The following is a 15,758-nucleotide window of genomic DNA, read 5'->3' as shown; positions in this document are numbered from 1 at the left end:
GGGTTGAAAACTAGACTTTCCTAGTTGCAGGGCGCGTGCTTCAGCAAAATGCTTACCCTGTCTGCTCCACGTTGCTGGACTATGCCTGGAACAAGTAACCTTATTCCTCAGAACTGGCCCTCAGCTATGCTTAGGATTCCCTGGCACCTCAATGCCTAGTGCTTTGCTATTGCAAGCAAAGTCCCTTGGAACCCCTACCGGTGCTTCACTGGACCAGTCCCAAGATTACCTGTAAGTCTGAAGACTGAGGGAGCTCTGATTCGGGCAGCCCTTTTCATAGACTTCTGTGTCCTATGTTTAACATGGGCAGGGACTGTCCACCACTCAGAGCATGGGAACTTTTCCCACCAGCCAATCAGAGTGGGGCTCATCTGGCTGATGTCAGAGGAAGGGGTGTGTCAAGCCGCACCTTCCCCCCAGTCCACTCATGGCCACCTGCTGAGCAGGCTCCACAGTGTCCCAGAGAACAGATTACTTTTGGGCCTTTTCCTCTGCCCCTAACTGCTAAACCAAATGGCTCTACACCTCTGGACATCCTGGGTCTCCTTTGAGCTCAGATGTATATGCAGACATTCTGGCTCCTATGCAAATGCTCAGGCTGGCTGCATAGATATTTATACATACAGTACAACACACTAAAACTATACTTTAATAAAGTATAAACCTGGTGAACCTTATATATGTGGGAAATTAGTTTGGGATACCTGGGCTTGAAAACCAGCAGTCTGGGGGACACTGTGCAGCCCCCAATGTAATTCACCTCGTGTACCCACACAAAGTGCCTGCAAGCCGGGGAGAATCAGGGGACTACCAGTAACTCGGCCCCCCAAACTCCTGCAAACAACATGAATACATTTTTCACCCAAATATCCCACTTAACACTCCCAAAATTCATGTCTCTACAAGCCCCTAAACAGGTCAGGTTTTTTCTATACTTTACATGGGACTTCCATAGCCCACCCCATCCTTATGTACCCACGGGTACACTTTTCGCGGGGAGCCATACCGGTACCTGGAGTGCCCCCTAAACCAGGGACCCCCTTTTCTAAGTATACTGGAACACATTTCAACATGGCTCACTTTCTTTCCCGGGCTGTGCTGAAGCAGGGTACCCTAGTGGTGAGTCACGGTTACGTTTTTAAGGGGAGATATTGATGGGGCCAATGTGCACACATCTATCCACAAATCATGCCTGATTGTCGGATACATTTACCGGGCAACTGGGAACTTTGGTCCCCAATCCTGTATGCACATTCTGACAACAGTTTCCCCGCAAAACCCCCTTAAAGCTGCAGTTCAGTCTTTTATTTTTTTTAATTTATTTTTTTACTTCAATATTTTTATCTGGGCAATCTCTAATTACCTAAAGAACTGTATAGCTGCAGGTCAATTCGTTCTCCATGTATTGATCGGTGAAATTTGGTGACCTCATTAGAGCTGGCATATGTTTTTCTTCTGCTTCAGTCCGTCAGTGGAAGCTCATGAATATTCATGAGCACTCCTGCACTGACATGTGCAAGAGGGAGGGCAGGGCTGACAAAGGGGTGTGCCAGAGCTTGTGACAGGACATGAAGGGGCAGTGCCTTAGCAAATGCTTGTTAAAATAGAATACAAGAAAATTGGTCTTTCAAAGTTGTTTTTTTAAAAACAGAAAATGCTAAAAGTATTTTTTCTTACTACAGAACTGATTTATTAAAAAAACCCACACATGCAGGATATTGACTGAACTGCAGCTGTAAAACTCATGCATCCAAAATCCCTGGTTAAATGCATGCCCAGAATGGGGAAAATAACAACAAATACTGGTAATACATTCTGGGGCAGTGGAGTGCTGCCCAAATACACATGGGTCTAACTATATGTGTTCCCCAACATCCACCCTTCACCTCCCGCTCCCAAAGGCCCTTTTCTGCCGCTATCTTCTATGGGGAATCATAACCACACATGGTATCCCTAGCCCATAACCCTGCAGGGGACCGTATATGGGAACATGGTCACATGGAAACAGTGTATTATCATAGTGGGCCAAAGAGCTAACCCTCTTGGCCCATTGCCCACGGTTCCTAGCGGCAGCCAGCCGGGTTTGGACCTTTATATTCCCAGTGTAACGGTGGGGGTAGCTGGCCTTCCAAATAAAGAAACCTGAGCAGAGTAGGAGTAACAAGGAGAGCAGATATGTATGAAATGCTAAAGGGAGGCTTCCAAATAAAGAACATGGGAATGTGAGTTAGTCTGCATAGGACATGAGCGCTTGGAAATCTTCTGTTCAGTATTTTTGTATTCGTTTCTAACACAGCCATTTTGAAAGTCCTATTTTGTGTCTGCGTTCTAGTAATCTGCACAATGCAACTGCAGGCTCGATTGCAGCTGGATTTGCCTCATTGGCCCTTTGTCCCACAGAGCTGGTGAAGTGTCGTCTTCAGGCCATGCATGAAATGAAACTGTCTGGCAAGATTACAGAGGGACAAAAGTAAGCTTTAGTCTACATGCACTTTTTGTTTAAGCCAGAGATATATATTTTCTTAACGTGTGTGTGTTGGAGGTTCAGTATTGCAAGTTAAATTTAATGTAAAAGTGTTGGGGCTATGAGAGAAACAAATATATAATAAATACGCTCATAAAGTAGACCATATTCATTTCTGGTGTCCCTCGCTTATCAGCAGTAATCCTGCCTTCAGATTTACAGCTACATTACCAACAAACGCACCCTTGTCTTGAATTACATTTACTTCAGATGGCTCTCTAGGCAAGAAAACCGAGCCTCTTAAATAATGACCTGATCTTCTTCTCATTTCTGTAGCACGGTATGGTCAGTGGTGAAAAGTATTCTTCGCAAAGAGGGCCCAATGGGGTTGTATCAGGGGCTGTCGGGCACATTCCTCCGTGAAGTCCCCGGCTACTTCTTCTTCTTCGGTGGTTATGAACTGAGTCGCTCCTTTTTTATAGGAGGAGGAAAAACTAAAGATGAGCTAGGTAAGTGTAACTGCTCTACTTTCAGCTCTCCGCTTACAACTATCGCTGGGGCCTGACTCCCTTGTAACTTACTGGGCCACACGTGGCCTACAGCCAGACGGCAGGAATAAAACAAACACAGTATGGGTAATTCACTTAGTTTACTATATACTTATTAAACTCAAGCACCTTGGGATTCTCAACAAAGAATCGCTACACACTGCACATATACAAGACAATTCCCAATTAGGGTGTTTGTCAGTGGTGTAGTAGCTACCCAATCCTGGGTATGCTGGGTTATGCAGGTGCTGGCACACCATGGGAGCTTTTGTTATACTGAACCTGTAGCAGGCCTGTTCTTCAAAAAGGTGCTTCAGTACCACTGTGTCTTTATAGCCATTGAGGGTCCCCCCTCCAGCGGCATGTGTTCTCTTTTCCACTCTGAAACTGTGGCTCTAAGCTCCTGTCTCCGTGTGCACACGTGCACGCTCTCTGCAGACCTCGAACACACATGCTGTGCTCGGGTACACACAGATCTAATCTACTGTCATGGCTGCCCCCTCATAAAAGCTCCTCTCCCTCTTAGTCCCTCCTTCACCAGTTCTCTACTGGCTCATCATAGTTACATGTCCAATGGAGACGAATCTGCTGGGGGCAGTGTGCATGTGTTACTTGCCATACACAGGGGGTTACATAAGATTGACTTCATATCAATCGACATAATAAAATTTTAGTTTTTTTGCCTGGACTAAATGAGACCTGGGGGGGTGTAAGAAACTTGACTTGATATTCATCACTACCATAGAGTAAGGTATTTATCATGGATGATGCCTTAAATTATTCTGAAAAATGCAATAAATATCTCTTATGGATATAGTACGTTTACCATCTGATGTTTTGAATCCGGAGTCACCCTATTGATGTATTGCTTATAAATTCTTACACCGCTTGTTCTTCCCGTAGGTGTCATTCCTCTGATGATAAGCGGAGGGTTTGGAGGGATTTGTCTGTGGTTGGTTGTATTTCCGGTGGATTGTGTTAAATCCAGAATCCAGGTCCTTTCTATGACCGGAAAACAGGCGGGTTTCATGAGAACATTTGGAAACATTTTAAGGAATGAAGGTAAACACTAAATTCCCAATGTACAATCTATGTAAGAAATAAAAGTACAGCTCAACCCCCTTAAAACGCTGTGCTTGGGGTCCAAAGAATCACATCGCGCTATAAGCGGATCGCGTTAGAAATAATGTACAATTGTATGCATTGTACAATAAAGTATTTAAGATACCAATAATCGTGTTGTAAAGTATTCATAAATACAAAAATTGGGAGCCACGCTAGCATCGTGTTATAAGCGGATTCACGTTATAACGGATTGCGGTATAACGGGGTTGAGCTGTATATGTAAAAAAAGCATGCTTTCCAACACACAATCCTATGGCGGCTGCGTTTGGTAACCTCATGGTGGATACCTTGACCACATTTACCACAAAGCTAACCTTTTGTGTGAAAGCTAATGTTAATTTAATGTTTGCTGCTGGAGGAGCATGCAGGCTATTGCTCTGCAATGCATTGAGAAGTAGAAATGCGACCATTCGAGGTCAAATTGTCATAGAAAAATTCAGGCGACTGTGCTTAAACCCATATTCTCTACATCCTCCTTTCTTTCAAATGTCATAACATTCAATCGGCGACAGTTTAAGCGAATATTCGATTGCGAATGTCCACCCACAAGGCTCATTATGCAGATGTTCGCACTTTTACGGGGTGTTGCCGGGTGCGACTACTTCGCGTGAGCAAATCTCTTTCTTTTTATAAAGAGGCTCATGCGCCCGATTGGAGATTACGACACAAATATTCCCACCTGTGAATTAACGCCATATTCGTAGCAAAGTCAAATACCTGCAAATAATTCACACCTCTCTATTGACGAGCTGAAAAATGCAGCAGGAGTGTATCCGCAAAGTCCTTAGCACTGTAGGATCAGAGCATTGCTGCGACAAACCATACAAGTGATCTCTTCCTGATTGTTGCAGGTGTGTTGGCGCTGTACTCTGGACTGAAACCCACCTTAATCCGAGCTTTTCCAGCAAACGGATCTCTCTTTGTGGCGTATGAATACAGCAGAAAAATGATGATGGAACAGTTTGATTCATACTAAAGGCATAATGTACCTCCATTGAGAACATTACACGATTCAAGAGATCAAACAACCCAAGAGATTATTCTCATGCAAGAACAAAGTTCCACTGTGATTTCTGTCTTATCAGCATTCTGCGTGCCTTGACCGGTTATTTGACCTGTCTGAATCTACCTATACCATTGCCAAATAATATTGCGTAGTAAAGAGACTGCAACAGTATTTTTAGTACAATAAGTTCTTGCAAGTTTTTCTTGTTTTTGTCCCAAATAGGGGAGGAGAATGGAATGCATCACAAGTATTTGGAATAATAGACTTCCCCTATTTTTCTTACCGTTTAATACAGCCATTATTGCATTTATGCATGTTTATTTCAATTTTAAAATTCCCATAGAAATGAAAAACAAGATAAATATGCCTGTATAGTGATGAATTATGTCTTTGGGGACAATTCAGTAGAGATGTGAAGTTGCACGCATAATATTTTTCTAAATTTGATTCCTTGCAAAACATTAACAAGTCTCAAAGGGGTAATAACTTTGCAGGCTTTCAGTGAAATAACGCCGACCATGAGCAAAACATGGTGTGTGCGCCCTGATTATACTCTTAGTATTAAGCAAATCTAGCCATTTTTGAGAATTTCGCAATAGAATCTAGAAAGTTTAGACAATTTCAGAAGTGGCTAATGATTTTTGGATAGTTTCACCAGGGAATCTGGCAATTCTAGAAAATGTAGCATTAAATTAATACGGATTTATTTCTTGGTAGGTTGCTTGCAAACTCTGAGCTGCGTCCTGTTTTGCGCCTCTAAAAGGACACCATTTGCTTTGATCGCGACCTCGTGTTTTGTACGTCTCTCCGCTCCACATAATGAGATAAACAATATCTGGGAACTTGCATAAGAGAGATATCGGGCAAATCTGCTAATTAATGATATCTAAAATGTTGACATTTATCATTGACATAATTCCCAGGTATCTCAGCACGTGGGGTATAGGTGACTTTATTTGCAGGTATACACGTACTGTATATGGACCATGTGCTCTGTTGGTCTCGCTTCAAAAACCATATTTTGCCTACCTGAGTGAGGTAAGGTTTGCTGCCATGATTTGATATGCACTTGCAGCTACATGAATAGCCCTGCACCTGAATGTCATTATCGGCATACAGAGCAGTGGCGTAGCTAGACATGTGTGGGCCCCTAGGCAAAACAAAATTAGGGCCCCTTTATATATTTATCTCTCTCTCTCGCTCCCTTTGCTCTCTTTGCTCTCTCTCTCTCTCTCTCTCTTTGCGCTCTCTCTGTCTCTGTCTCTATGACGAAAGTACATTTCAGTATTGCCAAAGCATGAATAATAGGGAGTGTGGTATAATGATTACACAGTACATGAATTATAGGGGGTAGGGTATAATGGTTACACAATACATGAATTATAGGGGGTAGGGTATAATGGTTACACAATACATGAATTATAGGGGGTAGGGTATAATGATTGCACGGTACATGGGTAACAGTTACACACACAGATGTGGGGGTTAGTGGCGTCTCTCAGCCTGTGGCAGGTTCTGATACAGTGTGCAGCTAGTTCTGCTGTGGTTTCATCTTCTCCCATGAGGATCGCTATTTTTTGGTTCTCTTCTATATTCTTAAAGTTCTGGTTAAGAGCTGTGAGTTTCTCCAGGTGGGCACTCCTCACTTCAGAGTATTGTGTGTAATGCAGCAGGAAGTATGTTTCATCTTCTACTTCTAGCTCACATCGCAGGCACAGTCTCATCTCCCGGGGCTTCCAGTTCTGTCTGTGTCTTCCTTTTTCTATTTCCAGGCTGTGGGCACTCATTCTGTACTGGCCCAAGGTCTGAATTCCAGGTGCAGTGTTTCGGTTGGGCTGGTATCCCATTTTGTGGAGTCACAGGACCCCACACCTCGCTGCCATACAGAAGGATGGGTGTGATGATGCTGTTGAATATTTTCATCCAGATTCTTATTGGTGGTGTGAGGTGATACATCTGTTTCCTTATTGCATAGAATGCTCTGTGGGCCTCCTCCTTCAGTGTATTTATGGCCAGGTTGAATTTCCCTGATGAGCTGATTGTTAGACCAAGGTATGTGCAGCTCGCCTGTCTGTTCCAGTGCATTGTCATTTAGTGTGAATTGCGTTATGGTTGGATGTTTTTTTTAAAAAATTCTGGAATACCATTATTCTGTTTTTTTCTAGGTTCACAGATAGTGTACATTTGGAGAAAGTACCCTACTGAATGTACTCACTGTGATGTGGTATGCAATGTAAAGTGATGAAATAAAAGCCTTTTATTACTTATTAAAAATAGAGTAAAAGGATCAGGTATTAATGATCCATGACCTGTCCCTAAAGACTGTGTAGGGTGTAGATGTGATCCGTGGTGCGGTGGTTTGGCAGGAAGCCTGTCTGGCTCTTACTCAGTACACTCTGCTCTTGAGTATTCTGCTGTTCAAAATGTTGTTGAACAGTTTCCCCAGGGTGCTGCTGACACAGATGCTTCTGTATTTGGATGGGTCCAGCCTATCTCCTTTCTTGTGGATAGGAGTTATCAGTCCTTTTTTCCACAGTTCAGGGAAGTAGCCAGAATTAAGGACCAGGTTGAACATTTTCAGTAGAGCTTCTTGTATAGATGCATTGCTGTACTTCAGCAACTCATGTAGAATGCCATTTGGTCCACTGGCTTTTTTGGTTTTTATTAGTTTTCTTTTATTTCTTGGATTGTGATTGGTATGTCCATGGGGTTTTGGTTATCTTTTAAAATTTATAGTCTTCTCCAGTGATGTTTGTTTGGTGAGGATTTGCTTTTGTTCTTGTGTCTGGTTTTATTCTGGGATTTCTTGGTAAATGTCCTCAAAGTAGCTTTTCCAGATGTTGCCATTCTGAATGGCCAGATTTGCCAAAAAGTATTTTCATCCAATGCTTCTTCAATTCTTTCTAATTTTTTGGCAATGTGGTTTTTGTTTTTCTTTCAGGGTGTGCCTGTAGTGCTTCAGGGGTTGGTGGTACCTTATTCGTAGTTCTGTGTTGTTTGGGTCTCTGTGTTTTTGGTTTGATATTGTTCACAGGCTTTTTCTAAGGGTGTTGTATTCCTTATCAAACAATTTTTCTTTGATTTTGGCATTTGTTGTTGGTCTGTTAGGTCTAGTTTTTTCAGGTTTGATTTTCTTGCTATTAGGTAGAATATTTTGTTGAGATTTCTTACTGCCACATTTACTCCGTGTTTGTTCTGCTCGTAATTTGTGTTCTGGAAGCTTTGGAGTAGGTTTCCGACTTCTGAGCTGTTGATTGTTCCTGTGTATGTTGCAAGACTGTTTTTTTGTCCATTTGTAGGCGTCTTTCAGGCTATGAAGGTTGGAGAGGGTATTTTTGTGTTGTGCTTGTATGGTTTGGTCTCTTAATAAAGAGCAGGGTTTAGTTGTGGTCTGATAGGGGTGATGCTGGTGTGACTATGAAATCACTGATGGGTTGTGGGTCTATATCAGTGATTGCGTAATCCACTACGCTGCTGCCCAGCACAGAGCTGTATGTGTATCTGCCCAGAGAGTCTCCCCTTGTCCGTCCATTGATAATGTACAGTCCCAGACCATGCCACAGGTTTAGGAGCTCTTTGCCATTCTTATTTATTGCGCTATCGTAGCTGGTTGTTTGACGTGTCACAGAGCTATGACAGCAAGTGTTATTTCCCTCTGTAGATATGTAGTCCTGTTCTGGCGTTGAGGTCTCCACATATCAGCACTTTACCCAGGGCCTGAAAGTGAATTGCCTCTGTCTGGAGGATCTCGAAGATGTCTGGTTTGTAGTATGGGGAGTCGGAGGGGGGTGGGGGGTGTATGCTGCACATAGGTATGTGTCATTTTGGTGGGTGAACATGGAGCCTTTTATTTGTAGCCTCATGTGGGTATCTCTTTTTATTGGGTTTATTTGGCTTTTAAGCTCCTCCTTGTACCATATTATGTTTCCTCCTGAATGGCAGCCTCGTTTCACACCTTTGTGTTTTGGGGCTGGTACTAGGAGCTGCCTATAACCCATAGGTGTGAGAGACATCTCCTCCGATTGGATCCATGTTGCATGGAGGATAAAAATGTCTACGTTCGTCAAATTACTTATGAAGTCTGGATCTTGTGGTTTAGATCCAAAAGTTGACACATTCAGGCCCTGAATGTTCCAGCTGTTAATTTAAAAAGATCCAATCTTGGATATAGTATACATTATATATCTTATTCCTTCCAGTGAGATACTTTGCAAGTGCTCGCTCTCTCTCTCTCTCTCTCTCTCTCTCTCTCTCTCTCTCTCTCTCTCTCTCTCTCTCTCTCTCTCTCTCTCTCTCTCTCTCTCTCTCTCTCTCTCTCTCTCTCTCTCTCTCTCTCTCTCTCTCTCTCTCTCTCTCTCTTTGCTCTCTCTCTTTGCTCTCTCTCTTTGCTCTCTCTCTCTCTCTCTTTGCTCTCTCTCTCTGCTCTCTCTCTCTCTCTCTCTCCCTTTGCTCTCTCTCTCTCTCCCTTTGCGCTCTCTCTCTTTGCCATCTTTCTTTTTGCTCTCTCTCTCTCTCTCTCTCTCTCTCTCTCTCTCTCGCTCTCTCTCTCTCTTTGCTCTCTCTCTCTCTTTGTTGTCTCTCTTTGCTCCCTCTCTCTCTTTGCTCTCTCTTTCTGCCTCTCTCTTTCTGCCTCGCTCTCTCTCTCCGCGCTCTCTCTCTTTGCTTGTGCACGCTCTCTCTTGGCGCACGCTCTCTCTTTTTGCGCGCTCTCTCTCTCTCTTTGCGCTCGCTCTCTCTCTCTTTGCGCGCTCTCTCTCTCTCTTTGCGCTCGCTCTCTCTCTCTTTGCGCTCTCTCTCTCTCTATGCGCTCTCTCTCTCTCTCTCTTTGCGCTCTCTCTCTCTCTCTTTGCGCTCGCTCTCTCTCTCTCTCTTTGCGCACTCTCTTTGCGCTCTCTCTCTCTCTTTGCGCTCGCTCTCTCTCTCTTTGCGCGCTCTCTCTCTCTCTATGCGCTCGCTCTCTCTCTCTCTCTTTGCGCTCTCTCTCTCTCTCTTTGCGCTCGCTCTCTCTCTCTCTCTTTGCGCGCTCTCTCTTTCTTTGCGCTCGCTCTTTCTTTCTTTGCGCTCGCTCTCTTTCTTTGCGCTCACTCTCTCTCTTTGCGCTCTCTCTTTGCGCTCTCTCTTTGCGCTCTCTCTCTCTCTCTCTCTGCGCTCTCTCTCTCTCTCGGCACTCTCTTTGCGCTCTCTCTCTTTGCGCGCTCTCTCTCTCTCTTTCTTTGCGCTCGCTCTCTCTTTCTTTGCGCTCGCTCTCTCTTTCTTTGCGCTCGCTCTCTCTCTCTTTGTGCTCTCTCTCTCTCGGCACTCTCTTTGCGCTCTCTCTCTCTCTTTGCGCTCTCTCTCAAACTCTCTCTCTTTGCGCTCTCTCTTTGTTATCTCTCTTTGCGCTCTCTCTCTCTCTCTGTGCTCGCTCTCTCTCTCTCTGTGCTCGCTCTCTCTCTCTCTGCGCTCTCTCTCTCGCGCTCTCTCTCTTTGCGCTCTCTCTCTCTATGCGCTCGCTCTCTCTCTCTCTATGCGCTCGCTCTCTCTCTCTCTCTCTTTGCGCTCTCTCTCTCTCTCTCTCTGCACTCTCTCTCTCTCTTTGCGCGCTCTCTCTTTCTTTGCGCTCGCTTTCTTTCTTTGCGCTCGCTCTCTTTCTTTGCGCTCGCTCTCTTTCTTTGCGCTCGCTCTCTCTCTTTGCGCTCTCTCTCTCTTTGCGCTCTCTCTCTCTCTGCGCTCTCTCTCTCGGCACTCTCTTTGCGCTCTCTCTCTTTGCGCGCTCTCTCTCTCTCTTTCTTTGCGCTTGCTCTCTCTTTCTTTGCGCTCGCTCTCTCTTTGTGCTCTCTCTCTCGGCACTCTCTTTGCGCTCTCTCTCTCTCTCTTTGCGCTCTCTCTCAAACTCTTTGCGCTCTCTCTCAAACTCTTTGCGCGCTCTCTTTGTTATCTCTCTTTGCGCTCTCTCTCTCTCTCTCTCTCTCTCTGCGCTCGCTCTCTCTCTTTCTTTGCGCGCTCCCTCTCTTTGCGTGCTCTCTCTCTTTGCGCGCTCTCTCTCTTTGCGCGCTCTCTCTCTTTGCGCGCTCTCTCTCTCTTTGCACGCTCTTTTCTCTCTCTCTTTGCGCGCTCTCTCTCTCTCTCTTTGCGCTCTCTCTCTCTCTCTTTGCGCGCTCTCTCTCTCTCTCTCTTTGCGCGCTCTCTCTTTGCGCTCTCTCTCTCTCTCTCTTTGCGCGCTCTCTCTCTCTTTGCGCGCTCTCTCTCTCTCTCTCTTTGCGCGCTCTCTCTCTCTCTTTGCGCGCGCTCTCTCTCTCTCTCTTTGCCATCTTTCTTTTTGCTCTCTCTTGCTCTCTCTTTGCTCTCTCTCTCTCTCGCTCTCTCTCTCTCTCTCTCTTTGCTCTCTCTCTCTCTCTTTGCTGTCTCTCTTTGCTCCCTCTCTCTCTTTGCTCTCTCTTTCTGCCTCGCTCTCTCTCTCCGCGCTCTCTCTCTTTGCTTGTGCACGCTCTCTCTTGGCGCACGCTCTCTCTTTGTGCGCGCTCTCTCTCTCTGTTCGCCCTCTCTCTGCGCTCTCTCTCTTTGCGCACTCTCTTTGCGCTCTCTCTCTCTCTTTGCGCTCGCTCTCTCTCTCTATGCGCTCTCTCTCTCTCTCTCTTTGCGCTCTCTCTCTCTCTCTTTGCGCTCGCTCTCTCTCTCTCTCTCTTTGCACGCTCTCTCTTTCTTTGCGCTCGCTCTTTCTTTCTTTGCGCTCGCTCTTTCTTTGCGCTCACTCTCTCTCTTTGCGCTCTCTCTCTTTGCGCTCTCTCTTTGCGCTCTCTCTCTCTCTGCGCTCTCTCTCTCTCTCTGCACTCTCTTTGCGCTCTCTCTCTTTGCGCGCTCTCTCTCTCTCTTTCTTTGCGCTCGCTCTCTCTTTCTTTGCGCTCGCTCTCTCTTTCTTTGCGCTCGCTCTCTCTCTCTTTGTGCTCTCTCTCTCTCAGCACTCTCTTTGCGCTCTCTCTCTCTCTCTCTTTGCGCTCTCTCTCAAACTCTCTCTCTTTGCGCTCTCTCTTTGTTATCTCTCTTTGCGCTCTCTCTCTCTCTCTGCGCTCGCTCTCTCTCTCTCTGCGCTCTCTCTCTCTTTGCGCGCTCTCTCTCTTTGCACGCTCTCTCTCTTTGCGCGCTCTCTCTCTATGCGCTCTCTCTCTCTCTTTCTTTGCGCTCTCTCTCTCTCTCTCTCTTTGTGCTCGCTCTCTCTCTCTCTCTTTGCGCGCTCTCTCTCTTTGCGCACTCTCTTTGCGCTCTCTCTCTCTCTTTGCGCTCGCTCTCTCTCTCTATGCGCTCTCTCTCTCTCTCTCTTTGCGCTCTCTCTCTCTCTCTTTGCGCTCGCTCTCTCTCTCTCTCTCTTTGCACGCTCTCTCTTTCTTTGCGCTCGCTCTTTCTTTCTTTGCGCTCGCTCTTTCTTTGCGCTCACTCTCTCTCTTTGCGCTCTCTCTCTTTGCGCTCTCTCTTTGCGCTCTCTCTCTCTCTGCGCTCTCTCTCTCTCTCTGCACTCTCTTTGCGCTCTCTCTCTTTGCGCGCTCTCTCTCTCTCTTTCTTTGCGCTCGCTCTCTCTTTCTTTGCGCTCGCTCTCTCTTTCTTTGCGCTCGCTCTCTCTCTCTTTGTGCTCTCTCTCTCTCAGCACTCTCTTTGCGCTCTCTCTCTCTCTCTCTTTGCGCTCTCTCTCAAACTCTCTCTCTTTGCGCTCTCTCTTTGTTATCTCTCTTTGCGCTCTCTCTCTCTCTCTGCGCTCGCTCTCTCTCTCTCTGCGCTCTCTCTCTCTTTGCGCGCTCTCTCTCTTTGCACGCTCTCTCTCTTTGCGCGCTCTCTCTCTATGCGCTCTCTCTCTCTCTTTCTTTGCGCTCTCTCTCTCTCTCTCTCTTTGTGCTCGCTCTCTCTCTCTCTCTTTGCACGCTCTCTCTTTCTTTGCGCTCGCTCTTTCTTTCTTTGCGCTCGCTCTCTTTCTTTGCGCTCGCGCTCTCTCTTTGCGCTCTCTCTCTGCGCTCTCTCTCTCTCTGCGCTCTCTCTCTCTCTCTCGGCACTCTCTTTGCGCTCTCTCTTTGCGCGCTCTCTCTCTCTCTTTCTTTGTGCTCGCTCTCTCTTTCTTTGCGCTCGCTCTCTCTCTCTTTGTGCTCTCTCTCTCTCGGCACTCTCTTTGCGCTCTCTCTCTCTTTGCGCTCTCTCTCAAACTCTTTGCGCTCTCTCTCAAACGCTTTGCGCGCTCTCTTTGTTATCTCTCTTTGCGCTCTCTCTCTCTCTGCGCTCGCTCTCTCTTTCTTTGCGTGCTCTCTCTCTTTGCGCGCTCTCTCTCTTTGCGCGCTCTCTCTCTTTGCGCGCTCTCTCTCTTTGCGCGCTCTCTCTCTTTGCGCGCTCTCTCTCTTTGCGCGCTCTCTCTCTCTCTCTTTGCGCGCTCTCTCTCTCTCTCTTTGCGCGCTCTCTCTCTCTCTCTTTGCGCGCTCTCTCTCTCTTTGCGCGCTCTCTCTCTCTCTCTCTTTGCGCTCTCTCTCTCTCTCTTTGCGTGCTCTCTCTCTCTGTGCGCGCTCTCTCTCTCTCTGTGCGCGCTCTCTCTCTCTCTGTGCGCGCTCTCTCTCTCTCTTTGCGCTCTCTCTCTCTCTCTTTGCGCGCGCTCTCTCTCTCTCTCTTTGCGCGCGCTCTCTCTCTCTCTCTTTGCGCGCGCTCTCTCTCTCTCTTTGCGCGCTCTCTCTCTCTCTCTCTTTGCGCGCTCTCTCTCTCTCTCTTTGCGCGCTCTCTCTCTCTCTCTTTGCGCTCTCTCTCTCTCTCTTTGCGCGCTCTCTCTCTCTCTCTTTGCGCGCTCTCTCTCTCTCTCTTTGCGCGCTCTCTCTCTCTCTCTCTCTCTCTCTCTCTTTGCGCGCTCTCTCACTCTCTTTGCGTGCTCTGTCTCTCTCTCTGCGCTCTCTCTCTTTGCGCTCTCTCTCTGTGCTCTCTTTCCGTGCGCTCTCTCTCGCTTTGCGCGCTCCCCCTCTCTGCGCTCTTGCTCATGTCTTTCTCTTCCCTCTTATACGTCATTTTCTCTTTGTGTCTCTTCCTTCCTGTATCCTTTCCTTTCCATGTCTGTTTTTACGCCTGTGATTTAACCCTTCCCCTCCCTTCCCAGCCTGTCTCTCAGGCGGCAGCTGCACTACATGAGGCCCCACCCCCTGACCTAGGCCCCGCCCACCTACAGAGGCTCTGCAGAGGAAGGGATTTCCCCTCTGTCCTTCCTACTGCATCTCAGGGCCCCGCCCCCTGACCCAGGCCCCGCCCACATGCAGAGGAAGAGATTTCCCTCTGTGCTTCCTTCCACTGCATCGCCCGGAATGTTCTGCCAACAGGGGGAGGGGGAGAGTGGCCCCCCAAGAGTGCGGGCCCCTGGGCTATAGCTACGCCCCTGATACAGAGGCACTCCAATTGCCTAATTCTTTATCAGAGTTAACCCTGGTGCAAACTAGCCCATTAATGCCCCTAGTGTGTGTGTGAGTGTGTGTGTGAGTGTGTGAGTGTGTGAGTGTGTGAGTGTGTGAGTGTGTGTGTGTGTGAGTGTGTGAGTGTGTGTGTGTGTGTGTGTGTGTGTGTGTGAGTGTGTGTGTTTTCTATCAAAAAAGAAAAAATTATCTGCACCAAAGAAATATCAAAATAAGTGTTACAAGAGACATCCATCAATAGGACTAATTATGTGACATAATGTGACAATACAAAATTAAAAGCAACTCGTGCAAATGGTGCTAAATAGCTGGAAGTAAATGTTTTGAACAGATAAGGCAAAAGAAAAAGTCCTCAACAGTATGTGTGAAAGAAACGTGAAATGAGGACAATTCCTCTGAAAGTAAAAAGTCCAAATGTAATGTGATAAACACAGCATGGGACAATGTGTAAGGTACACAATAATCATGTGCCAATAGAGATTACGACCAATGGTCCTAGCAGCTCTCAAGAAGGATAACCAATCGGTAAAGAGGTAGGGAGAGGGAGAAAGCAGACAACTTAGGGCATATAAATGTATGACAATTTAATAACAATAATAAATTGCTAGCAATAACACTCAAATATAAACGTCCATAAAAATACACAAAGCAACGAAAATCAGGAATTCAAAGAGATGCTGACCTTTGGCAGTATGATTGGAAAGAATCCCAGCTAGGAGCGGGTACAAGCAGCACTTTGAAAGCTGCACCTGTGCTAAGTGAGACGATCCTTCGTCTCTCTCGATCAAAACAGACATTTCTATAGCAGATGATACAATGGTTGAAGATTTCAGGGCTCATAGTTACCAACAGACAGCGAAAATAGATGGCAGATGAATAGTAATTTTTCTTCTTGGAGAGGAGGAGCGCAAAGTAGCTCAGTGATATATGTGAATAAAGAGATAAAAGCAAATATAGTGCATAGTGTAATGTCTATTGTATTGTATGTCTTTATTTATATAGCGCCATTAATGTACATAGCGCTTCACAGTAGTAATACATGTGGTAATCAAATAAATAACAGATAATATAAATAACAGACCATGGGAATAAGTGCTTTAGACATAAAAGTAACATTAAGGAAGGAGTCCCTGCCCCGAGGAGCTTACAGTCTAATTGGTAGGTAGGGAGAACGTACAGAGACAGTAGGAGGGAGTTCTGGTAAGTGCGTCTGCAGG

At 46.2% G+C, this 15,758-nt stretch overlaps 1 protein-coding gene across 4 annotated transcripts in view; it reads left to right on the top strand.

Moving 5' to 3' along the window:
• LOC142490151 (mitochondrial ornithine transporter 1-like) overlaps positions 1-5,314 on the top strand; it is a 35,373-nt gene extending 30,059 nt beyond the window's left edge. For all 4 annotated transcript variants that reach the window (XM_075592021.1, XM_075592019.1, XM_075592018.1 and 1 more), the window contains 4 exons: positions 2,333-2,470; positions 2,801-2,973; positions 3,916-4,074; positions 4,989-5,314. In XM_075592021.1, coding sequence (XP_075448136.1) covers positions 2,333-2,470; positions 2,801-2,973; positions 3,916-4,074; positions 4,989-5,113 — 595 coding nt within the window. In that variant the 3' untranslated portion in view covers positions 5,114-5,314. The remainder of the gene's footprint in view (positions 1-2,332; positions 2,471-2,800; positions 2,974-3,915; positions 4,075-4,988) is intronic.
• Positions 5,315-15,758: the final 10,444 nt, after the last annotated feature.

The sequence above is a fragment of the Ascaphus truei genome, chromosome 3, assembly GCF_040206685.1.
Source record: "Ascaphus truei isolate aAscTru1 chromosome 3, aAscTru1.hap1, whole genome shotgun sequence".
Taxonomy (NCBI): domain Eukaryota; kingdom Metazoa; phylum Chordata; class Amphibia; order Anura; family Ascaphidae; genus Ascaphus; species Ascaphus truei.
The sequence above is the reverse complement of the archived record's forward strand: the minus strand, read 5'-3'. Positions and strand labels throughout refer to the sequence as shown.